The following is a 26442-nucleotide window of genomic DNA, read 5'->3' as shown; positions in this document are numbered from 1 at the left end:
CGTTTGTTTCCTAGCAAGTGAAAAACAGGACAACAGCAACAGCAGTCAAAGCTTGTACAAGATTGTTCTCCATAGCAGTCCACAAATTCCATGGTGCAACTAGTTATGACACACCTGAAAATGTTTTAGTTCAGTTTCTGTGCTCAGGAAGGGTAACAGTTAAAAATAAAGCACAATACCCAATTAGAGTAAAATTGGCTATGTGTCTTTGTATTTATGTTGATTGCCAGCTCAAACAGGAAAAGTTTTACTGCATTTCTAAAAGTATTTATTAGATGTTGGTCTTTTAGAGTAGAGATCATACATCCTTTTTATTTTATAAAAATACAAGCATTTATCCTGTTCTGTGATTATATCTTTTCACCACAGCTGTTGCTGCTGTATTACGCGCAACAAGGTTAGAAGTCTTTATGGCAAAGTTATGATATAGCAAAAATTCTGTTGGAGGTAATAACTTTACAAATCATAAAATTGTATAATAAAAATTAGAGTGAGTTTTTAGGTTGTCTTGTATAATTCATGAAAAACTACTATTATTAAAAGACACTGAGAACGATAATGTCAGGAAGCAGTTGCTTTTGCTCCTCTCACCTACGTGATTAGCCATTCTGATCTGGCTAGGATTGGCAGGTTGTATACAAGACTATCAACCTGCTTTTTCCTAGTTGAGATATCTGCATTTCTGGCGGCAGTCTGGAATCCTGACAACAGAAAACAGCATGAGGCATAGTAATATGTGCCCAGAGTGAGCTGCCTGGTAGAAGCTTCTACTCTGATGAAATTTTGAATGGTGGAATCTTGAAGAATCTAAGGAGGAGCTGTTCCCCTTTATGGTGCTGCTAGTTGTGCACTTGACAGAACAGAGGTTGCCCTGCCCCCATCAAGACAGACAAAAATAAAGTGCACCCACAAACACACTTTTCTTTTCTAAGGGATCAGGGTAAAGGTGATGTCCAGTAGAATTAATCTGACCTTTGAAAAGTGCATAGATCTGAAAAAGGAAGTAGGAGAGAGTGTCAACTCTTCTAACAATAGAAAAAAATAACCACCCCATAACACCTCATGACCAAGGGGATAGTGAGTGGGGCGAGGGGCATAGAGGCTTTGTGGGTGCCAATCAAAGACCTGAAGGTCACCATTACGCCCACATGCACCATGTTGGCAATCCCTGCTTTAGAAGATAATGGGTTGTTTCCAAAGGTTCCCTTCCTTCAAGAGGAGTCCTTTTGACAGCATCCCATGTTATTTTTTGCTGTGTTTGCAGCACCAAAGTGATCTCTCCATGGTGGAAGCCTGGACAGTGCATATGGAGGTTTGTCCTGGGATGCCCAGATGACAATACCCCCCTTTCAGCCTCATTGATGTGGTCCACAGGAAATCAGAGAAATACATTTGGCACCAGCTTGGCCGCAGGAGTTGCCGGAAGGAAGCGTACAAGGCACCATCCAACTGTCTTAGGGACTTTTCTGACTAATGAGTGTAGCTAAAAGACAGTGGCATCAGAGTTTTACTTTCCTAGATGAGCTACCTTCCCAGGTTGATGAGCCCCATCTGCCCCTCATTGCCCTCACCAACACAAGCATAAACCTCTTTCTTGACCATTGGACCCACTATTTTGACAGCCAAAGGATTCCTAATACCAGCGGGACAGTAATTTTTGAAATCATCTAATGAACCCCCCCCCCCGCTCTTGAGGAAACATTTCTTCCTGACTATATTGAGTGAGAGGGAAATTTCTGTAGCTCAACATCTGTTTTTCTTCCTTAAAAAGAAGAAACTTTTCTACATGCTTCCAACTGGTTATATACAATATTTAGGTTTTCCACACAAGGATTATTGTTCCCCCTAACGATGGGCAAAAGAACTGAGTTGTGTGAAGATAGACTGTGTAGCACAGTCTCTAGTGGGGGAAGGTATATTTGTAATGGGTGAGTGGGAGGATATGGGGAAACTGCCTCTGCAATGGAATGTTAGCTGTTTTCTAAGCCTTTTGGGGTGTCAAATGTAGGTCAGATGCCTGCACCAGAAGTTTATCTCTTTGCAAACACAATTCCAGCTTTTCTTCAGTAGCTTGCATCTTTACAATTTCATCTACAACTAATTTTTACATTGAAAGCATTAAGTGTTTTAATTATTTGAACTCTGTCTCTCACCACCCTTCGCCCCTATCCCTCCTTTCAGATTACAGAATTGTGTGGTGCTAAACGTGTTGGTTATTTTGGGCGTGCTCAGTTTTATGCTGCTCTGAAGCTAATCGCTGCTGTGCAGTCTGGCCTCCCAGTACGGATCGAAAGCATTCAGAATGGTAACTGTTTCAAACCCTAGTTGTCTTCCTTGGTGTTTATTCCAAAACCCCATTTAAGATGGTAACTATGAATTACAAAATGTGTAAATTCGGTGAATGTGTAGGATGTATTGTATAATGAATGGGGAAAATGCTACATGATTTTAAAGCTGTTCTCCTTTACTTAACCAATATTAAGTGTTATGCTCATATATCTAGACTATGCTTAAATATGGACTATTATCCCAGCTGTAAAGCCATGCTTTGAAAAGGATTGCAAACAATAGTTTTCATTAACCTTGCTCTATACCTGCACTAAACAGATTAACATCATGATTAACAGTGCAGCCCTATGCATATTTACTCACACTTACTAGGGAGAATCCTTTTGATGGCAACAAGGGTTGTAGTACTCCACAAACTAGTCTCTAGGCAAACGTGATACCCTCCGTTTAGCTGCTAAATGCAAAAACATCCACTCTTTTGCACTTTTCTACTCATTGAAACTCCATGTTTCATTTCTATACAGTCGTACCTCTTGTTACGAATGCTTCAGGATGCGTACAACACGGGTTACAAACGCGCTGAACCCGGAAATAACGGAACGCGTTACTTCCGGGTTCGGTGGTTCACACATGCGCAGATGCGTTAAATGACGTCATGCGCAGAAGCGCCAAATCGCGTCGCACGCATACACAGATGCGGTGCTTCAGGTTACGCACGTCACGGGTTACGAATGGGGCTCCGGAACGGATCCGTTCGTAACCAGAGGTACCACTGTAGATCATGTACAAGTACCCCATTAGAAATTCTTATATTGTGAGATACGTTTCCTGGTCTATCAATGAGGCTATAGATTGTGTTTTGTTGGGTGTAAGAATGAGTATACTTTTGGATAGGAATTCTATCTCTCTTAACACAGCTAAGTGTTAAATTGACTTTTGTGGTGGGGAGCTTTGTTTCAATATGCATAGTTCATGAAATTTTCTTTTTTCTTTATTTCTGTTATTTATTTAAGAATTGCCCTTGCCTCGATTATGGCACTGAAAACTGATAGTGAAGTAAGGTACAGTCATCCAGCAGAAGCGCATGGAACTAAATTTCAGATTCCACATGCAACACTTGAAAAAAATTGCTTCAGAAGATTGGATGGAGGAGAAAAACAGGTAAAGGCCCTTTGTAAGTAGAAATTTTGGTGCGCAACTAACTATAAGGCACTAGATTATTTTTATTTTCTATGCACACTGACTGTTGACATTTCTCATTAAAGTACACTATTATTTATCAGGATGATTATTTGGCTTTTACAATTGATTGCTGCCTCTTTGTACTGCAGATAGTCTTTAATGGTCCAGATTGTCAGGTTACAGCCGAGTAGCCAGCAGCTGCAGCTGTCTGACTAGGATGGCAGCCAAGAGCTGGGAGAGCAGGCTGTCATGGATACATCAGGAGATAAGACTGAGGGAAGCACTCAGTCCAGGGCTAATCCGAGTCTCTCTGAAAGCAGTTTGTCAGAGCCTTTACCGGATCCTCTTACCTCAGAGGAACGCAGGAGGGGTGGGGTGCAAGAGAAAGGGTAGTCATCGCAGAGGAGGCAGAAGAGGATGGTGTTCTCGCGAGGCTTTAAAGGGAAGAGGAACCACCCTGAAGTTTCAGATGAGTCATCAACAGAGTAGCCAGAGGTCGTGAGAACAGGGAGCTCCAGTCAAGAGGCTTGGTTGTTTTCTTTAAATAAACTCAACTTCACTGAGTTAACGTGTACGCGTCTTGCTGCTGCTACACAGATGTGTTAATTGAGACGAAAAAGGGAAATTGCTCAGTCATTAGCGTGGAAAACAGTTTATTCTATGGAACATCAGTGCTACAGACTTCTATGGAACGTCAATGCTACAGTCTGATGTATGTGTTTTGCCAATTGTTTATAAGGCCAATGGAATACAGTGACACAAAAGCAGTAGTCACCTAGCAAATTTGCCATTGAAAGTTACTACTTGCCCTGCATTCCCCCCTTCATATCTTACTCATAATAGGACTGAGGGAAGTCAGAACAGAACACTTGATCCCTTTTTTGCCAGCTCCTTTAATGGGTAAAAAGCAAACCAGGTTTTTTTTAAAAAAAATAAAAATAAAATAAAAGTAGGCTAGCTGAGGTCTTTCAAACACATTTATTTGCTAATGGTCATTCCTGTGCTTTCTTGAACTATGAATTGGGCAAGAGTGAATATGTGATGTGCCAATTTCAGAAAGACAGAAAAAAGATTTTGAAATCATCAAAATTTAGATTTTGAATTTTAAACAAGTACTTTAGAAAATCTCCTATGTGGTAATTTATTTCATATGGTAACAAAAATCAAATAGGAAACCTGTCCAATGCAATCTAATGATTTCAAAGTTTTATCTCTGCTTGAAACTGACATTCTTTGATAGTCAGTAGTTTTCACTTGATAGATAGGCCCTATTGGCTATCAAATCATATCAGGTAATAAATACTGTTCCATGTCAAGTGTCAAATACAGCAGATATGATCATACTATTGTAGTCATCTGTCAAATCATGTATCATGAATCTCAGATATTGACATGAAAATTTTGAGCGGTTCAGCAATATTTAATATAAAAAATCACAGAGGAGGATTAATGTGGGCATATTTATTTATGTTTACAATTTAATATTCTACTGTGGTTATATGAAATCACTTTGACTAGGGAACAGCCAGCATTCAAGTCCTTATACATTTTTTTTAAAATTATTTTGAAGCAAGAAGCAAAGTCTCCCCCCTTTGTCTCCCATTGATTCACCTCCTGCTTCTCCATCAACCTACCAGAGGATTCCCTTGAGTTACGGGTATGGTATCCTGAGAAGTGGGCTTGAGCACGCAGCACGGAGGTAAGATGAAGTCTGCTTTGGAGTAATTAAATCATAAAAGCACAGAAGCAGCCCAACAATTTCCTAAATTAATTACATCCCCTTTAAAAGAAACTTACTTGATTTGTGTGCTTTCTCATTATTCGGTCTTGTCTTCCTCTTCCTGAGAATCAGTTTAAATTAGAACAAGCATCTCTTTACAGAATTATATTCTCAACCCTTTTTAATGTAGGGTGTGGTGGGGGTTATTGTAGCCATAGCTTTTGTTGAACAACAGCAGTACTTTATTGAGTTTATTCAAAGTTAAATAATGAATGTCCTACTGGCAACACCATGGACAAACTTTAGGTGAATCTGTTAAGATAAATATAGGATATGGTACACTATGTGAACATTCAAATGAATATGGGATTTGGTTTAACTACTCCACGACGGGGTGAGCTCCTGTTGTTCGGTCCCAGCTCCTGCCCACCTAGCAGTTCGAAAGCACGTCAAAGTGCAAGTAGATAATACGGTACCACTCTGGTGGGAAGGTAAACAGCATTCTGTGTGCTTCTCTGGTTCGCCAGAAGCGGCTTAGTCATGCTGGGCCACATGACCCTGGAAAAAACTGTCTGTGGACAAATGCCGGCTCCCTCGGCCAGCATAAAGCAAGATGTGCGTCACAACCCCAGAGTCCGTCGCACTGGAATTGCTGAAAAACTCAGGCAGAATCCCCTTCCATGATCAGAGCTTCTATTCTTTTCAATGCCCCCGTTCCTCTTGAAGGGCCCATTCATTCAAGAGGGTTCCAGTTTTAGTGATTTAATGGAACCACAGTTCTGTTTAACTTCTAGATCTCATTCTTTACTTGTCACATGATGTCAACAGAATGTTGATGTTCAGAATCAATATTTGGATGCAAGCTTTAGTGGGTTTCAGTGAAAGATGCCTCCAAATTGGTGTGTGTAGTTTTCCCTAGTTGGCAAATTCCAGTGTTTACTCTTGGCTAACACTGAATTTCGTTGTTTTGAATCAAACTCTTATGCTGCCATCAATGAATCCTTGTTCATTAATGTTTTTCTTGATGTTAGCATGTCTCCTGACAAGAGCACTTGCTTCCTTCTCTGCATAGGATACTTAGACAAAAACTAGGATGTTATGCTTTTAGTGTTGATTTTTTTTAAAAAATCACCTTCAATAAACAGCATGAGAGGTAGCATTTTTAGAATCAGGCTTTACTGTAAGTGAAGGATTTGGTTGATAAAGTGACCTTTCATAGGAGGTGTGATTGTGTTTTTATTTTTTTGAGACTGAAGGATGATATATGTTTTGTCATCTCTTTGATTCTGCACAACATTAGCAAGATTCAGTTTTATTTTCCCCTTAATCTTCCATAGCTTCATATGAAGTTAGACATACTGCTGTCCACAAGATGGACCAATGCAGGGAATTATGTGGTCCAAATCAGTTCCACCACATTCATCTCTCATTCGGGTAATGAACTACTTTGGATGTAAGATGTTTAAAATGAAAACAGCAATGTGCCTAAATAATTATTGAGAATCAACATGATTTTATTATCAATAATGTTTGAAATAATCTTGAATGTAGCCACAAACAGATCTACCCTATAGCTCAAACTGTGGTATTCACTAGAAAACTACACAGGCTAATATGGATGTAAAACTAAACTTTCAGTAGTTTGTTTGCAATCTTGTTAGCTGCCTTTCTCAAGGCACATGCAGCATATGATAAAATCAGTCAAATGGATACACAATATTATAATATAATGGGCAGCTTCTAGGGGCCATTTTTCCCTGTGGGAAAAGAATAATTTGACTCCTAGGAAGCATTTAAGGTAGACAAGAGGCTCAGTTGAAACCAACTCACAATGAAATGTGTGAACTTCCATTAAGAGGAAGAGCTTGGCTCTCTAGATTCTGTTTTTCATGTGTGATTTCAATGGATCAAAGGTAAAGTGAGGACTTCCTACTAATGAAATACAGCACGAGCAGTTATATGGATTGAGCTTCATGTCATTGTATTGATGGGACTAGAATTTAATGAGTTTGAAGAAGTCTGATTTCAACAACCATACTTACGATTAATCACAGTTTCTTGGGTTCAGGGCAAGCTGTTCCTAATCAAAAATGGAAGCAAAAGCTTCCAATCTCCTTATGGTTGTGCTGAAAGAAGAGGACAGAACCGCATGAATCCAAGGCACAACTAGGCTAATTCTCATAATACTGAACCATTGTTTGGTGTTACATTCGAGTCAGTCCAATGTTTATATTCATACAGATTTAGTTTGATGTATGTAAAATTTCCTATAGTCCTATGAATAAAGGCATTTATTGTAAACCCAACAGGACTATTATTGAAATCAGGGCCTTCCCCATCAATTTATTTTAAAAAGAACTACACAGTAAGAACAAAGCAACTTTAATACTTTGAAACTTCAGACATCTCAGCATTTTCTCTACCTTTCAAAATGATACTTTGCCCTTTCCCCCCCTGAAGTCTCTTTCAGTAGAGAGAGAACCGCAGGACGGCAGTAGTAATTACTCAGATGATCCTTGGAGAATAACTGAGGAGCAACGAGAATATTACACCAATCAGTTCAAGTCCCTACAACCTGACCTGACCTCTTTCATTTCAGGTATGTTCATTGTATGCACAGCAAGGAAGGCTAGAGTAAAAGGACAAGGAACTGACACAGGCTATGGGCAAGCCTCTTGAATTTTTTTATATGTGTTTTGGGTGTTTTGTATGTATGGATATGTGCACAAGGCCCTTATTTCCTTTTTTTAATGTCACAGGTGAGTTACTGTGTTCTTCTTTGTTTTTAGAAAACATATCTCAACAATATATTGTGCACGATCCAGACAAAAGTTAAATGCTTTAAAATTCCACTGAGTTCAGTAGAAGAGATTCAATCATATGTGAAGAATGTTTTCATATGAGTTATGTTATGGTACAATTGCCATTTGGTTTTTTACTCCTAGTATGTTTTTATTTAATATGAGTTTAAAATTATTCACTATTAACTTGCATTTTAATTATGTCTGACAAATGTAGTTGTGATTCAAAAAATACTCAGTTGGGACTTTACACATCACATTAAACTTGTAATTTCTTCAGGGAGTTGATAACTCCTTGCATGAAAACAGTAATATAGTGACCATGCATCTCCAGGCCATTTCTGAAGCAGTCTCTGAATTAGACAATTATGTCTTGTCTTCTTTTTTCTGGCAAGAAAAACAAGTTGCAACTTGAGGGATGAGCAAGCAGTAAAGCCCCTTCCGCCCCTAGAAAGGAGGGGGGGTTTGCAGTGAATCACGAGCCCTACACGTGGCGGTTAGGCATTGGATAAGGTCAGGAAGGTCAGGATGTGGGGGGGGAGGACGGGCCAGCACCTCCCCCCAAGCGCTGAAGGGTACTTCGTAAAGGAGTCCGGGGGGCGTGTCCGTGTCCGAAGCCGTGGGTGGTGAGGGCCTAAGGCACGCCCCAGATCGGTGATCACGGGGTGTGTCCTTAGCTGATGTGCAGCAGCAAGGGCTCACCCCAACAGGGTTATCCCTTCCTGGACTGCCAGCACGACGTACTGGAGTCGGATATAGTCCTAGTTAGATCCAATGCCTAAAGCCAATGCCGCTCAACAACCGGAACCAATAAAGTTGTGGCCTTTTATTCTCCATTTAACCTTACTTTACGGTGTCCTTGTGCTTTATTCATGGGAGGATCGGGATATCGACATGCAACAGCAGTCTCTCTCTCTCTCTCCTCTCATCGCTCTCTCTCTCTCTCTCTGTGTGTGTGTGTGTGTGTGTGTTCTCTCCCGTCCCCCTCTCCCGTCCTTGCATGTGTTTCAGACATTGTATTTCTTTCCAACAAACCACCCTTGAGGGGTCTCCCTTTCCATCCCTACTTCACACACCTGATTTTATTGAATATTTCCCGTGTTTTTTTTTTTTTTTAAAGCAGTTTGTTGTGATGCTGGAACTAGGAGACTCTGGGTTTGAGCACTCCCGATTCTGAGCAATTTAAGTTCAATTAGTAGCAAAAAATATCAGCTGAATAAGAAGCTGAGCTTTTTGTGCTGTGCTAATTAATTTTAAAGATTAGTCCCATTCCAAGATATTTTCTTTAGGCATGTTGTTGCATTTCTGAAATATTCCAGAAGATTTGAAAGTGTATTATGCCTCTCACCCTTGGCCAGAATTTAAACTTAACAGGATTTTACAAACTAAAAAGCAACCCCAGTCACACATGCAGATGAGATTTCTCCTATTGGCTTGATCTCATACATGGACTGATCTGTGCCTATAAAGAGAATTAACCCCTTCCTCCATGTCCAGGTCCTCCAACAACATGCGCATGTCTTCTGATTAGAATAGTGATAGTGGAGCACAATATTTCAAACAAACATGTCTAGTGTTAAATAGCATTGCATAGTAAACAGTACTCTTGAGTAATATATTGAAATGCTTTGGAAAATGTGTTGTTCAGTTAGCTTATTATTTCACAGTTTGACAAGGCCATTTCTGTTGACAGGCTCTGTGGCTAAGAACTTCTTCACAAAATCTAGCTGCCGATCCCTGAGCTGTCACACATATGGTAAGTACTGTTTTGTAATTCAGATTATTTTTATTGTGTGTGAGAGAAACTACTATGGCTGAAAGTTCTTCATACATCTTACAATTTATCTCTGAAGAAATCACCATAATTGCTCCCATCAAAATCACTTTGAGGTCCAGGCACAGCAGGGTGTATGTTGATCTTTATTTTATGCTTGTTATCTTTGTAGAGATACTGTCCCTTCTCAGCAGGACTAGAGAGATTTGAACAGCAATGCACACTAGAAGAATATCTTAAAGAACAGAATTAGCACAATAATTCAACAGATATTTTGTGAAATGGATTCAGATAAACATACATTCAGAATAGTTAAGATAACATCATAAGCTTCAGTTCTAGCTGTGCTTATCTGTTGAGACCTAATTACTACCTAACTTATTTAAAAAGTACTGCTGAATAATTCATCAACACTTTACTAATGAGGCCTTACCCTGTTATTTTTTAAAGAAACCTTTCTAGCTGACATTGCATATGGCCCATTGCAACTTCAGTTTATATGATCCTATTAAATTTATAAACTTATAAGGAGTATATGTGTGTGGTGTGTGTGTGTAGATAATCAAATGACATTAAAATATTCAGAAAAGGAATGTATTAAGAAAAATTAAAATGGTTTAATGAAATAAATTTAAAGAAAAACATCTTCAATGTCAAAGTAAAAAAAAAAAAATCCATACCTCAAAAGCAGCGTTCCCCACAATTATATATATTGTGCACTGCAAACAAGATTTTTATTTCAATAATGCACTCAGCTATCTTATTCACAGGGAGCATAAGTGATGTAGACTGGATGAGCACTGACATTACCAGAGTTTTGTGCCGCCTTTCACCTCGTTGTTGCTCGGAAAAATGGTTATCTTTTGCCGACACCCTGCCAGAGACTCTGCTGCCTGACTGTTTTCAAGCAGGTGAAGCTTTAGTGTTCGTGGGTTGTTGTTATTTTTTGTTTGTTGTTTTAAATAAATCTGTTGATTAAAATGGCATTTTAACCAATGTCTATTTGAGATACAGTTCTGGGGAAAGATGGGCTCTAAATTGCATCTAAATGACAGACCTGAAGGAACCAGCTTAGCAGAATTAACACCAGCATAAAAGATGTGCTTGGCTTGACTAATACATTGATGATATGCATGTCCTGAAAAATCATTAGAGCTGTTCTCTGTTAAAATTGGATGTTGGAGGACAATGAACCTATTTGCAGTCCATACCTGTTAGGTTTTCAGTAATTGTTCCTGGCTACTCTGTACTGTGATGACATTGGCTGTAATTGCACGAAACACTAAACCATAGACGGGGGGGGGGGGGGCTGGATTCACCCGCAGGCCAGTTCCACAAGTGCCTTATCCTCCACAGGACACTTTTGACAAGTGTGACATCATATGATGTCATGTGATCACACTTCAAAAAAAGAAACAGGAGTAACAGAGTTGTTGGACCTCCCAGCTCCCATCACCCTAGCAAGCATGACCAGTGGTTGGGGTATTAAGAGTTGGAGCTCAGAAACATCTAGAGGGCCACAGGTCCCCCAGTGCCCCCAAATAAAAATAGTTTTTCCTTAAGGTGACCAAAACATAAAAATGGCATGTCCATAGCCCTAGAATAGAATAAAAGAGCATTTTAAAATAAAAAGTACTTGTAAAATTATAGCACACAATATATTAAATAAGAATGTTAATACAGTGGTGCAGTTCACAAAAAATGGTTCACAGTTCACAAAAAAGTTAATGCAAGGACTTATTTGCTTTTCTGTCCTCCCCCCTCCATTTAGCTCCTCTTCAGCCTAAAAAGTGATCGGCGTCTTGAATTCTTATTCAGACTCCTTGGCAGCAAGTCAACAAACGAGGGACTTCAGTAGGACTGAAGTAAGAAAAACTCACCTGCTGGTGTGTTTTTTAAAAAACGCATCTCTAGTTGCTTGGTTTGCCCATGTCTTCACTTCTTTTAATTTAATTTAACTTTAATTTTGTAAACAAACTGTTGAAAGAGAATACTTTATATCCTTAATGAGACTAATTTAACAGTCGGATAATCAACACTCCATGCTAGTTTACCTTTAGGCAGGTTACTCTCTGTGCTCCTGGCTTGACTTGTCCATGGCAATATGGACTATACAGTGGGGGGAGTATGTTGAACCCCTGCTAAATTGACTTGGAGAGGATCTGCAAAGAGTAGTGGGACAAAATACCTCCTGAGATGTGTGCAAACCTGGTGGCCACCTACAAGAAACTTCTGACCTCTGTAATTGCCAACAAGGGTTTTGCCACCAAGTACTAAGTCATCTTTTGCAAAGGGATCAAATACTTAGTTCACTCATTATAATGCACATCAATCTCTGACTTTTGTCTTCTGGTGTTTTCCCCTGTTGTTATTCTGTCTCTCACAGCTACAATAAACCTACCATTAAAATTATGGACTGGTCATTTCTTCGTCAGGGGGCAAACGGCAAATTTAACAGGGGATCAAATATGTCCCCCACCCCCTCACTGTAAGTGGTTAATAGAGAAATGTCTAGTGCGGGCAACCTTTGATGGTCCGGATGTTGCTGAACTACAACTACCCATCAGCCAGAGCAAGCATATTTAGATGACCAGATGAGGGCCAAGGGTTTCCACATCTGGGATCAACTGCAGAATGGGTTGAGTGATAGTACAGATAACAAGGAGAAATCCAGAAAGCCAAGGGTCAGTGCCAGACTTTGGGACAGCCAGTAGTATGGAGCTGCCAATGAGCCACCAGTATTCGCACAGTCATGCCCAACCTGTTTGAGCTTCAGTATGAGGATGGAGCTTCAATTGTAGCATGAGGCCATGTTTCAATTCTTTAGACCACCTATATATGGCCTGCCCATACATAAATTTTTCTTACTCTAGCAAACAATTTCTCACTATAAGCTACAATAAATATGAGACTGGGGAAACTTTGGTTGCCTTGCTTCAGCAATAGATTTGTTGTTAAAAGTTTCTTTTAAAACTGGAACAAGAATTATTCAATTGTCACTGCTATATAACTGTTTGGGAAAGCTTCTAGTCTTAGAATTTATACTGATGTGCTTTTTAACACACAGAGGATGATCTATGCTTCTCTCTCTCATTATTTATCCCTCAATTTTAAAAATAACCAGCTTGAAACTGTTCGTGAGGATCCAAGCAACTCGGAGCCATGGATTCTCTTTGAGGCAACTTCCATTGACCCAGGTGTGACCATTTCTTCATATTTATTGCATTATTCGCTGTGTAGAATTGCATTTATTTATTAATTAAATTTATAAACAGCCCTTCATCCAAGATCCACAGGGTAATTTACAGCATAAAAGCACAAAATGAAAACACAAAAGATATAACACACCAAAACAAACAGGAAAAAACCAGTAACCTCCTTCAGTTTTGATTGTACTTATATACCCTTTTGTATCCTTGCTGAAAAAGTATTACTGTCTGCATTTAAAAAAGATGACTGTGGAACAGTAGGAGAAAGTGAGCTTACTTCATTGGATAATTTCCTAGCAAATACAATGCTGGAACTATAACCTGTTAACAAATTGCATTTGGGTGTTGGCTGATAATGGACTCTGTGTTAGCTTATCTGGACAAATCTCATACAACAGGACCTGTTTCCATGACCCTGAAAATTGATTGAAATATGAGATGAACAACAGGCTGATTGTGATTGCAAGGCAGTCATCATGTATTGTTGGGCTACAAGCATATGTTTCAGGTTTTCACTGTAGACAGAACTCTTGCTGCAGTGTACTGTGTTAGATGTAGTAACAGTACATTGGGCTGCATATGGAAACACAGTTTCTTGTTAAAAAAAAAGTCACTGAACACAAGGAGCTTACTACTGAATAACTGTATGTAGATTGCAGTGTATATACATTTGTGAAGCAATTCCTTTGCTGTTTCACTTCCTTTCAAATTCAGCCCACCAGCTTGCTTTGTGAAACATAGTTAGCTTCAAAACTAGATTATATAATATAGGAAATTATATTTGTCCTGATTGTACTCTTCTTCTAAGGTTTTCTCCTGAGGTCTCTCCAGACCTACAGGTTTCTGTCAGCCTGTAACCTCTAAAATGATTTGCAGGTTGCCCCTCTCTATTTCTTTTTTTTTTTTAATTACAAGCTACTTTTCCTCTCTTTTATAAGGAGACTTCACTTGAAGGGATGTCTGATAAAGTTGCCCTGACACAGGACACAGTTAATGATGACAAACAAGGTACAATACCAAACTGCTGTCTTTTAAATTAATTAGGTTTCAGCTGGACATGGATAATTATACAGTTCCTCTTGGTTAAGAAAATGAAAATGAAACTGGGCATCTCTGGCAAGGCATGTGGCTCCTGTCAATGAAGGCTCCCCCTACCCCGCCCGTCCTCTTACCTACTGAAAAAGCTCAGTGCTTGTATTTCGTAATCAAGATTGATGCTTCTGCATACTGCCTCAAACAGTATTGATTTCTCACACAACCATCTGTGGAATAACATTATAGTACTGTAATGTTATAAGAAGTAAGGCTAAGCTCTGGGTAAAATTATGCATGATATAGTACTATTCTTATCCATTAGCTACTAAATGTTTTTCCTAAACTTCTGCATACTTTATCCTGGGCTTCCAATGGTTTACATCTCAACTAAAAACTCCTTAGTGTAGTTTACTGTTGGGAAGTCTATGCAGGAAACAACAAACATTATTGAGTTAAATGTAGCTTGAAGCTTATCTATATTATGTAACTTCATGTTGGTCTTAGATAGCCCTGATAGTTAGAAGCCCTGATAGTTAGAAGCAGTAACTGAATAACTTTTTTTCCTCGGTGGAATAATTAATAACAAGTAACATTCCAGTTTTTGTTTTTACTAAGGTCTGAAAGTTAGTGCTTCTTCCCAGACAATACAGAAGGAAGTCAAAGCATCTCAGCACTTGGCTGTCAAAACAGGTATGGAAAAAATTCATATATAACACAGAATCAGGTTTGTTTTAATGTGGAATCTCTTAAGTTTACTTACATTGGTGCTTGCTTCAGCATAAAATATATTTATTATTGGTTATTAGCTATCGGCAGTATAAAGGAAAATGGCTTCAAGGGTTTCCAGTATATATAAAGTATTGACCAGAATCTTGTGCATACATAGCTGTCTGCCTATTATAACTAATTGGCTCTACCTTGGAATATTTTTCCTCTTCACTGTGTGAAGTATTAGAGAAGCTTTTGTAGACTTGTGTATTTGTTGGTCTAGTGAATGAAGAAGAAAATGAAAAGAAGCTTACTCCTTGTTACTTTTAACTTCAATCTTATGCATAATCATTAGAATTTAATAGCACTTGCTTTTTCTCACATTGTTAGAAAAAGATATACTTTATTTTGATCTCTCTATAAAAGCTATCTTATTACATTTTTAAACTGGTTCAAAAAAGAATAATCCAAAAACACACCTAGCAAAAAAAACACCTAGCAAAAATTGCATCGCTGAGGCACCTGCGGCTGTAGTTCTGTCTCCTACATAAGAGGAATTGTCATTAAGGAATTATAACTATCCCATCTCCTTATGCAAAAAGTCCTGAACTTACACATGATCTAAAGTGATGAGCCCTTGTAAAATGACTTTTCTTCCTGAACTTTATTGACTGTCACTCTTGTTTAGTATATACTGCCTTCTTATAGTTCATATAAACATACAGAAAAATGTACCACTTGAAAGCAGATGTATATGTCTGAATGGTTCTGCATGTTAAAACCAAACCACTCTCTATATAAAAAGTTAGTATCTCAGGAAGAAATAGTATATCTTAGGTATCTCCTGTTCTGTAAGTTTTCTATGTTCTTTGTTTTCGAGCAATCAATAGATCATTGCTTGTCATGGCCAATTGAACCATCTTAGAGTTCTCCTCCCATAGCTGCAATTTTATGTGGTTATACAATGAAAACTTGTAACAGGTGTAGCAGTATAATAATGTATAGAATGTAGCTGCACGGGGTAATTTGTATATTATTGCTGTAGCATGAGAGGTTCACATGTCATAATGCTAATGGCCCAGTGCAGACATAAAAATCTTAGTTCAATAAATGATGGTTTTATTGGGCCAGGAACAAGCTGTCCATTCAGAGTGGCTGGGAAAACCCAGTCAGATGGGTGGCAAACAAACAAACAGGTTTTCTGTCCAGTAAGTGGTATATACCGGTACATTTTGCTAAATAAATAGTGTATAGTTTCTCATTATGTCTGAACCAGGGAACCTAAGGTTACTGTACTGATTTCCAAACAAGTCAGGTTAGCAAGCCAACTTTTTACCATGGCTTAGTAACTTGGTTTGTTTGGAAGTCAGTAACCTGCTTGTTTCTTAGCTCACATGTGGGAGCACAAAGCTTGTTTATATCTCATCTTGATACACTGAGAGATGATTGTTCAAATGCAGTCTGTTTGCTCAGACCTCAGAATACAGTCAATGATTTTTTTAAAAAAGTGAAATGCCTTATATCAATTGCTCAGTAGTGCTGTTCATAGGCAGCACAAGTTTACAGTTATTCATTTGAAGCATCACTGATAATTAGGGGATCTGACTTCCTGAAAATATTCCTAACAAGTGATCCTTTGTTACAGTTGCTCAGGAATCTAACACACTTAAAGCAAGACCAAGATCCAGGTAAGCAAAGGCAAGAACAAAGAATAATTCATTTCTTTCTGTGTGCACCTGTTCTTGCCTGCTACCTTCAACATGTTCGCAGTCTATGCTTCCAGGTGCGAAAATAACCTGATGATTTCCCCTCCCCCCTTGCAAAGAAAAAAAATCATTACATAAAAAATGGAGGCTTGCTTGCTATGAATCATTAACCAGTTAGCACTCTGGGCAGGGTAGAAGTAAGAACTAGTGCATTTGTATTCTTAATCACATAATATATATAAACTATTCACATATGATGGGAGAGCAAACTAAAATTCAAGAGATGGATTTTTTAATCGTGCAGAGCAAAAGAATGGAAATTCCTGTTACAAAACCATTCAGGAAATCCATCTGAATCCCGTGGCAGTGAAAAAGACAGCTGCAGGTAGGGAATTTATCTAGATGAAGTGAAATGGTTTGAATTGAGCAAAGTAGATGTAAATTTAATTTGTTGGTGCAGGCTCATAATGATGCCTAAATCTAACTCAGATTTAGGCATGCCTAAAACAAACGTTTAAGCATGTGTAACTCTGCACTGTTTAAGAACCCTCATGAAAATTCATAATGATCATAGTATTTTGTTTCCATTTTTAATGAAACAGTAACAAATATCAACTATATTCTAGTCAGCACTGAAAACAGTTATTGGCTTAGATCCAAAGACCTTATGTGTAGAGTTCTGTACATCCCCAAGAACATCCCTGTGCCTCATTTGCCACCACTCAGTTGCTGGGAAAGATGCCCAAGGTGCATGTGGATGAGAGATCATTGTTGTGTTCAGGTTCTGCTTGCAGTGGTTGGCTACTATGAGAACCTTTTGCTGGAGTAGATAGAACTTTGGCCTAATCCAACAGGCTGTTACGTTCTTAACTGTGATGATTTCTGTTATTTGCCTGAATGGAGGATACTTGCGTGTGGGTAGAGGTAGTGTAGAAACCTTTGATATTTGCAGAGCTTCAGTGTAGCCTGTCAGGCTCGTGCAGAGCTTATCAGAGGCCTGGGACAAGAGTCTTGTTGGAATAAAGTTATAATTTTAATGCCCTTTTAAAATGTGTTTGGAGGGGTTATTGGGTTGTTTTTGTTGTTATTTTGATTATGTATTTTGTGTTTATATATTGTGATTTTATCTTGTGAACCGCCTTGTGACCTGTGTGTAGGGCGATATACAAATTTAATAAATAATAAACTGAAAACAAAAGCCCCAGCCTGTCCATATTTTTGCTTCGGCCTCCGAGGCCCAGGGCAAAGGTACCCAGCTGCTCGCCCACCCCCTTGCATGGGCCTGCAGCCTATTGTACAAAGGTAGGAGTCACAACGGTTGCTCCTCACTTTTGCCTCTGGCCCAGCCTAGGATTAAGGCCCCAGAAGTTTGTTCATGAGGGAATGTGGCCCTTAGGTTAAAAACAAAAGAAGTCTAGCTCTGCAGCATTCCATGCCATGGTCTCACAATGCAATATATGCAACTAAGGAGTTTTCAAAAACTATCCATCTCTGAAGCCACAATATTTAGAATGTCAGTTATACGTAAGACTCCCTACTATGAAGAATTGCACACACGATATGTGTTGTGTACACCTGCCTGTAACATATTCAAAAGCCTTCAGTATGTAATCCCTGGAATGATCTGTTTCCAATATTTTATTTACACATTTCCATCCATATATAGGTTTACCATATATTATCCTTAAATAAAGTGCATTTAAGTGTGATTTCTGCAGATGACAGCTAAAGGCGAGTAGCCAAGTCATCAGATAACTATGAGGCAGCTTATCCTAGTTCTACCCAAAGAACATCCTGGCACAGTACTATGCCCTGACTTGTGTGTGTTTGAAGGAAGTGTTACAATCCTCATATGTAGAGAGAGTTTCACATGGTAGGTAATTGCATCCTTTCCACTGACACCACAATAATGCTTAATACGAATCAGAATTCTGTCTACAGGTAGGTAGCCGGTTGGTCTGCCATAGTAAAATAAAAAATAAAAATAAAAAAATTCTTCCAGTAGCACCTTAGAGACCAACTAAGTTTGTTCTGGGAAGTGTGCATGCACACGAAAGCTCATACCAAGAACAAACTTAGTTGTCTCTTAAGGTGCTACTGGAAGGAATTTTTTATTTTTTATTTTGTTTCAGAATTCTGTCTGTATGACACACATAGTTCACATTAAATATTATTGTGGAGTGGCCTCAAGCTGGCTCCATCATGTGGACTGTAAAAGCACCGTCTCTAAACATAAAGTCAGGGGGTATGTCATATTTATGAATACATTTCTCCAGTGTTTGTTTTTTACAACCCTTTGCAGTAGGCATAAAAACCCCAGTAACTTAACCCTTTTAATCTTGTCTTTTTTAACCCAGATCTTATTCAAGCACATCTATAGAAGATGCGATGAAAAAGGGGGGAGAACCACCAACTCCCCACCAAGGCCACAGAAATCACATTCCAGAGCATCCTCCTTAGATCTCAATAGGATGTTCCAGCAAAAACACACAAGGTAAGTTTCACAACCCTTTATATATGGCCTCTGCTGTTAATGGTTGTTAATAACAGCTTTAAAGGCAACTGTAGTAGTTACATGCCAAACAATTTTCCAGTTATTTGCACAGGCACTTACAGCTGCTTCACATATGCATCTTCAGTTCTTGAATGTTGCAATATCAGATGACAATTTGAATATTCAGTGGGTCGGCACAGATAGAACTTCCTTTTCCCTCACTGTCAGTGCGAGTTTAAAGTGCCACTCAACTGAGATTTGGCTGGACTTACTCTTCTTCCGGGAGTCATGAGGAATGTGCCTGCCCAGCCGTGTCCCAGGGGATCTTCCAAACAACCAAGCTGTTGTGGGCGTAGACAGCAGCAACAGACAGCCCAAAGTCCAATTCCAGGCAATCAGAGGTTCCAACAAGGGCTCAGGCAAGAGGCAAGTCGAGGGGCATTCCAAGCTGCAGGTAGCCAAGGCTAAGGATCAGATACAAGACCCAGTGCTAGTAGCAAGATGTTGTTCTAGCAGCAGATCTGCAGCCCCCTAGAAGTTTCTACAGAGAATCCTTCTCATAAGGAGGAGTCCTAAGTCACAGTTTACGAGGAGTCCTCTTCTGCACTCAAGCATTCTACCTGACTGTGTGGGTCTTGCTCTGCCTCTTGAGGTGCCATCATTCCCAGGATTTCAGGGGGGGTTCTGTCTCTGCTTCAGAAGCTGAGGCTTCCTTTCTGGGGGGTGGTATGCTGCCAATCTCACCCAAAGGCCCTCCTGGTTCTTCCTTGACTGTTGTTGTGAGCCATTCCTGAGCTTCTGTGGGCTCTAAATCACCCTAAGACAGACTTTTCTCAGGTGAGGAGTCATCTGTCGGGGATGGATATATAAAAGTTTATGAAAGTTATAACTGCTTGATTGTAAAAACCCTCAAGCAGTTTACAAAAAGGGAAATGAAGCCATGTACTTGCATTTGTGAACCAGTCCTTAGCCCTTCATGTATACTGGTTGAACAGTGGCATTCCTTTATATAACTTTGCTCTGAATGTCCAGTGCTTCCAGAGAATTTCTAGTAAACAGACAAGTTTGTCAAATTTCCTCCTCCTGGATTATATGCAGCATGCTAGCCCAATATTATGGCCTGACTGGTGTTTGATACACCCCAGGTTTTGCATATATTTATCAGATAATTGATAGGCTGCAATACTGTATATGACAGTTGTGCAATGCCAGATATGGCTTAAGAAAACGCAACTGCATGTTAGCACAGTTTAAAAGCTCATGAGTAAGAGGGAGTCTTCATTTGGTTCAAAACTAATAGGATAGTTTCATGTTAAAAAATAAAGCAAATTCTGTAGCTTATGGACCAGGTTTAATATATTACTACTTTGCTATTTGCATATTCTTCTTGGAAAACAGCACATGGCAGCTGCTTGGGTTTTTTAAATTAAACATTTTTCAAATGACTGTCAAACTTCAGGTGAAGCCAAAGCTGCCACTTTAGATGCATGGCAAAACTGTCATCATTTTTATCTTTAAGCTTGCTCTCACCTGAGCAGTGCCATTATTTTGCAAAGTTGCTGGTGACTTTGGCTAGGAAAAAATCTGTGCCTCCATTGTATGGAGATTTTGTCCATTTGTAATCATCTGAGAAACCAATCATACAATTTTGGTTTCGGAGGGGTTCTTTTTCATTGTTTGCTTACTTCCCATTGATGGAGATTTATTTATTAATTTATTAAATGTATGTCTCTTCTTATACATACATACGAATATTGCCTAAGGGATAGCTCAGCCAGTAGAGCATGAGACTCTTAACCTCAGGGTTGTGGGTTTGAGCCTCATGTTGGGTGAAAGATTTCTGCATTGCAGGGGGTGGGACTAAATGATCCTCATGGTCCATTCCAGCTCCATGATTCTTTAAATACATGCACCAAACAAAAGGTTTGGTGTGTGTATTCATATGTTTGCATATATAATTTTATAGATGCATACACATCCAACTATCTTTGGTAATAGTGGAGACCACAGCACTGTGATATGTTTTCATTATGATGCAGTGACCCAAAAAAAAGCATCCCTCAACAATTCATCATGCTGCCTTCTGTGTCTCTTCCTTGCATACTGAACATTTCTGGTTCCAGGACTTCTTCCACCTGGCCAGCTTTGCACTGATCCTTCTGCTATAGACTGTGCAAATGGCTGCTTAATTCCTTAACAGAAGAGCTGGTGTGTGCCAGCAATTTCCCTCCTGCTGCATTTCCTATGCTGTGTTCCTTTTAATCATGCTGTGTTTAATAGTCTGATCAGTACATTAAATTAAGAAAGGTGGCAACTCAGACTAGTCTTTCAAGTTTTATATGGATGGATAAAAACCAACAAAGCCCACCCACAGAACACTTAAGGTATTGCTTAAATTTATGATACACGTACAATCTTCTGCTGGCTATGCATGCTTAGTATAATTGGTCTTCATCAAACTGTGATGAAGCCACATAAATTAAATGGGTTATGTAAAATATAAGCAGAATCAGAGCATTTAGATCCTATACACATTGCCATGTAGTCTTCTGTCATATTAGCTCTGCATTTAGGATTGTATCATTCAGAAAGCCCACAAATGCATGTGAAATGGGAACTGAGTAGGCATCTGGGGTTTTTCCTTAGCCTTCTATAATTACAGGGAAAAGTCATACAAAGCTTCCACCTGTAAATCATGATTCCCATTCATGTTAAATGTACTATTCTATTCAAGTTGCTTTATGACAGCAGGCTGTGGATGAAAGGGCAACTTTCCCCCCTGAAAAACTTGTACAAGTCCTGAATAAATGAGTAGGGCTATACACTCCTGCTTCAGAATCTAGAGCTACGTAATTAATTTTTAACACAGTCACAAGCTATGTATTTGGAGCTGTATGTTGAAGAAAATAGTAAAGCAGAACTTTAAACAGTAGAATACAGGAACTTGCTTACGGAGTGGCATTGATGAAAGAGAAGTAAAATATTTGCCTTACCAGTTTTTTTCCAATCAGAAGGGGTAATTCAAAATTGAAAGGGTATCACAGTGATAATCTTGGCATACTGGAATTTTAACAAAGATTGTGTCAATATTATAAATTGCAACTGGTAGGTACTTTGGGTCTCATTTTAATCTTTAGTCATAACATTTGTTCCTATGTCCTTTCAAATTGATTTAAACAAGTATTGGAGGACGCCGGTGGCGCTATGGTCTAAACCACTGAGCCTCTTGGGCTTGCCGATCAGAAGGTCGGCGGTTCAAATCCCCGCGACAGGGTGAGCTCCCATTGCTTGTTCCCAGCTCCTGCCAACCTAAGAGTTTGAAAGCACTAAAAAAAAAAAGGTGCAAGCAGATAAATAGTCTCCCACTCTAAGAATATTTTATATGCAAGCTTTATTGGCCTTTGGCCATGGCACAGAGCAACAACTCCTTCCTCAGGCAATACAGTCCCAAATTCCCACAAGCTCTCAGAATAGTAGCAAGTCCTCCTTAATGACTTCTACTTTGCCTTTCTGTCTGCCTGAATCTTCTCCAGTGATATCTGCAGTAGACACTCAGAGCTTGATGTGGTCCCAGTCTGGTTGGTTGGTCAATAATAAAGTGACATCAGTTTGTGAAGCTGGTGGTACCCCAGTAGCCCTCTTTCCCAGAGCTATGCAGCTTTGGACTACTGCAATGCGCTCTACGTGGGGCTACCTTTGAAGGTGACCTGAAAACTACAACTAATCCAGAATGTAGCAGCTAGACTGGTGATTGGGAGCGGCCGGCGAGGCAACATAACACTGGTCCTGAAAGACCTACATTGGCTCCCATTACAATTTCCAAGCACAATTCAAAGTTGGTGCTGACCTTTAAAGCCCTAAACAGCCTTGGCCCAGTATACCTGAAGGAGCGTCTCCACCCCCATCGTTCACCCAGACACTGAGGTCCAGCGCCGAGGGCCATCTGGCGGTTCCCTCACTGCAAGAAGCGAAGTTACAGGGAACCAGGCAGAAGGCCTTCTTGATAGTGGTGCCGACCCTGTGGAATTGCCCTCCCATCAGATGTTGAGAAATAAACAACTGTCTGACGTTTAGAAGACATCAGAAGGCAGCCCTCTTTAGGGAAGTTTAAAATGACTGATGTTTTAATGTTTTTTAATCTTTTGTTGGAAGCGGCCCAGAGTGGCTGGGGGAAACCCAGCCAGATGGGCAGGGTATAAACAATAAATTATTATTATTATTATTATTAAATTATATTTGCATAATGGTAGCTCCAGCAGTTATCCTGGCATTTTCTTAGGGCATTCTAAGGTCACACAGTATCCCAGTCTCACCATATCCTCTCCCCAGTGGCTTAGAGTGGTAAGTGAAGCCTCTTATCAGTGCCCCCTGTACCTCCCTGCTGTCAGGGGAAGAAGCCAAGAGATGGAGAATTCTTGGGTCTCTGGCTCTCTCTTTCCTTCTCCCAGCAAGCCAGACTTTCTCCTCTCAGGGCTATTGAAGCCCATGAGCTCTAAGAGCTCTTCATTAGCACTTGGTGATAACAGTGGCTCCCTGTCATGGGCTGTACTGACTTGAGTTGCCTTGTAGAATTGCATTGGGAACTTCTTAAAGGGGCACTCATGCCCCTTTAAGGGAACCCCCTGGAGATCTTCCCAGCCCCAAATGCAAAAATTTTTTTTAAAAAAACCTGACTCAATTTGTGGGGTGTTGTTGTTGTTGTTTAATATCTATTTTCCACGACCTTGATATGAAGGCTGTGGGGCTTAGATTATATTGGCAGGCTGTGCTGTGCTCTCCTCTCTGTGTGTAGTGCTGAATTGTATTGTTTCTAAGTGTGTGCATTTATGTAAGATCAAGGAAGATCTTAACTTGTTTATAGAAATTATGAACCAGTACTTTCTAGCACCAGCTGTAGGTGCGTTGCACCATTGCTCTTTCCATTTTTGACCCTTCTCCCCCTCCTGTTCTTTATATAAAGCACTTTGGACTTAAGATGATTATATACTGCACTGTGGAATTTTTATTGGTAACTACACTTCGATTACAGAGCTCTAAACTTACATAAAAATGTAGCAAGCATTTCCAGAAGTTTAGCATGCTTCAAGATGTCCACCTATTTCCATGGCACTTCTCATAGAAACAGAAATGTCTGTTATGCTTATTACATATTTTTTGTGTGTGTGTGGAACTTAAGCCATTGGATTACATACCGGTCTTTGATATCCACATGGAAGTGGCCCCAAGTGAGCATAAATAAGCAAGATTTCTAATACAGTAGTTTCTCCATAAAACAAAATGTACAATCTGCATTGTTTTGGATGTATTTTCATTTGCATAAAAATTGAAAGCCATAGTCTCTGTTCTGAATATTTTTAGAGTTTGACTTTCAGATTTTATTAAGTTGAGAATGAGTTCAGTTCCTAAATGCATGCACACATGCCATTACTGTCTCTAACAAGCAGAACCCAACAGTGACAAATCTAGCATGCCACTATACTTGAATGTCTGCTGCATATATATTATAATATATAGAAATACATTCACATGCATGTGCATATTTTCTTTCTTTCTCTCTGACACACACACACACACACACACATTGCTGCCCTGCTTCGGAAGCGATTTTTGCTGATGCTCTGTTCTAAGAACTTTGGATTGTGCCTGGGAATACTGCTCACATAAGCATACTACTTTCAAACAGGTCAGAGATATTCTGAAACAGCAGGATTTTATGAATATTTCATGAATAGCTTAAGTTAGAATTTTAGGATTAAAAAAAGGCAGGAAACTGGGTCAAACATGCCTGGTCTGAGCATTTTGCTTGCCTAGAATGCTGAATGCCCAGAAACAGCATATTTTCCTAAGCTGAACAAGATGTAGCATATATATATATATATATATATATATATATATATATATATATATCCTGTTGTGAGAGAAACAACTTAATGTTCTGAAATGAACTGCATTCTGTACCTTTGGTAGTGCTGAAAAGATACTGCACATGAAACTCGTGCTTGGAAGAAGCCCCAGTTTATTATTTCCTTTTAATACAATTTGCTATTTCTCCTTAGGGATTTACCTGACACCACAGATGGCAATGTTAAGGGTCAGGACATGAACACACAATAAATAATTGCAGTGGCTTTACAGCAAGTTTAATAAAAGGACAGCAAATGAAGACTTTTTTGTAATCCTGTTGTGGTTAAAAATGGAGTTTTCAGTAGAAATTGATTTCAAGATATAAAGAAAAACTATGGATTATTGGCAACACATAGTTCAAAGTAACTGTAGTTTCTCATGTAGGTGCTGCTAAATGCATTTCAGAGCACCTTCACTGAAAGAATGCAGGACTCATTATGAAACCTGTATATAGATTGCAACATGATGGATTCATTTGTGATGTTGCTTCACTTTCAGTCTATATACGCACACTGGGAAGATCTGGAGAACTTCCTGACCTATATACCTATATACATTTTATGAACACAGACTTAACACACACTCATGATTACTCCCATCAGTCCCAGCAACTGTGGGATAATGGCCAGGGATGATGGGAGTTGTAGTTCAGCAACATCTGGAGGACCAAATGTTCCCCTACACATTGGCTTTGTGAATTCCAGCACAGGAATGTCTGTTTTGCAACAAATAATCTTGTGTCACCTAAAGACTAACACATATCATTATTACTTGAATTTCCATGGACTCAAGTCTACTCTGGAAACTCTGTGTAAAAGATATCTGATGTGTGATACATCCTTGGACTTTTTGTCTAGCTGTAAGGATAACATGGGTACACAGGTGGCACTGTGGGTTAAACCACAGAGCCTAGGGCTTGCCGATCAGAAGGTCGGCGATTCGAATCCCCGCGATGGGGTGAGCTCCCGTTGCTCAGTCCCTGCTCCTGCCAACCTAGCAGTTCGAAAGCACTTCAAAGTGCAAGTAGATAAATAAGTACTGCTCTGGCGGGAAGGTAAAGGGCATTTCTGTGTCCAGCTCTGGTTCATCAGAAGCGGCTTGGTCATGCTGGCCACATGACCTGGAAGCTGTACGCCGGCTCCCTTGGCCAGTAAAGCGAGATGAGTGCCACAACCCCAGTCGTCCGTGACTGGACCTAATGGTCAGGGGTCCTTTTACCTTTTCCTTTTATATGATATGACTGCAATATATACCCAGGTTGTATATGCTGTAGCCTCCAACTTTTCCAGGACTAGAACCAAGTTTTATTATTTTAATCAAATATTCTGCTGCTCCACTCTTTATGCAACCTAAAAGAACTTGGGGATTGGCTAATTCAAGATTGGAAGGGTTTCTATGTTGCTGTTTAAAGAGTTACCTTTCACCTCCAGCTATGTGCACAATATATGCTGGATTTTTTTTTTCTTAGCACACCCATTTCTTCCCAATCATCAACCAAATACAGGTATAACCCACAACTATTGAGTATGTCCACCCAATACAATTTTTTTCTGTGATAAAGTAAGAGGAGACCATAGTGATGCTGCATCCCCTACTGAGCTCTTTTGACATTCTCCACAG

At 39.5% G+C, this 26442-nt stretch overlaps 1 protein-coding gene across 1 annotated transcript in view; it reads left to right on the top strand.

The window, feature by feature from the left end:
- REPS2 (RALBP1 associated Eps domain containing 2) overlaps positions 1 to 26442 on the top strand; it is a 70554-nt gene that overhangs the window by 21843 nt on the left and 22269 nt on the right. The window contains 17 exon segments of the mRNA XM_033146383.1: positions 2182 to 2305; positions 3303 to 3317; positions 3320 to 3450; positions 5049 to 5171; positions 6545 to 6625; positions 7652 to 7790; positions 9686 to 9715; positions 9718 to 9752; positions 10537 to 10633; positions 10636 to 10677; positions 11558 to 11631; positions 12891 to 12963; positions 13915 to 13983; positions 14626 to 14700; positions 16364 to 16406; positions 18782 to 18837; positions 18840 to 18909. Coding sequence (XP_033002274.1) covers positions 2182 to 2305; positions 3303 to 3317; positions 3320 to 3450; positions 5049 to 5171; positions 6545 to 6625; positions 7652 to 7790; positions 9686 to 9715; positions 9718 to 9752; positions 10537 to 10633; positions 10636 to 10677; positions 11558 to 11631; positions 12891 to 12963; positions 13915 to 13983; positions 14626 to 14700; positions 16364 to 16406; positions 18782 to 18837; positions 18840 to 18909 — 1277 coding nt within the window.

This window comes from Lacerta agilis, chromosome 4 (assembly GCF_009819535.1).
Source record: "Lacerta agilis isolate rLacAgi1 chromosome 4, rLacAgi1.pri, whole genome shotgun sequence".
NCBI lineage: Eukaryota > Metazoa > Chordata > Lepidosauria > Squamata > Lacertidae > Lacerta > Lacerta agilis.
The sequence above is the reverse complement of the archived record's forward strand: the minus strand, read 5'-3'. Positions and strand labels throughout refer to the sequence as shown.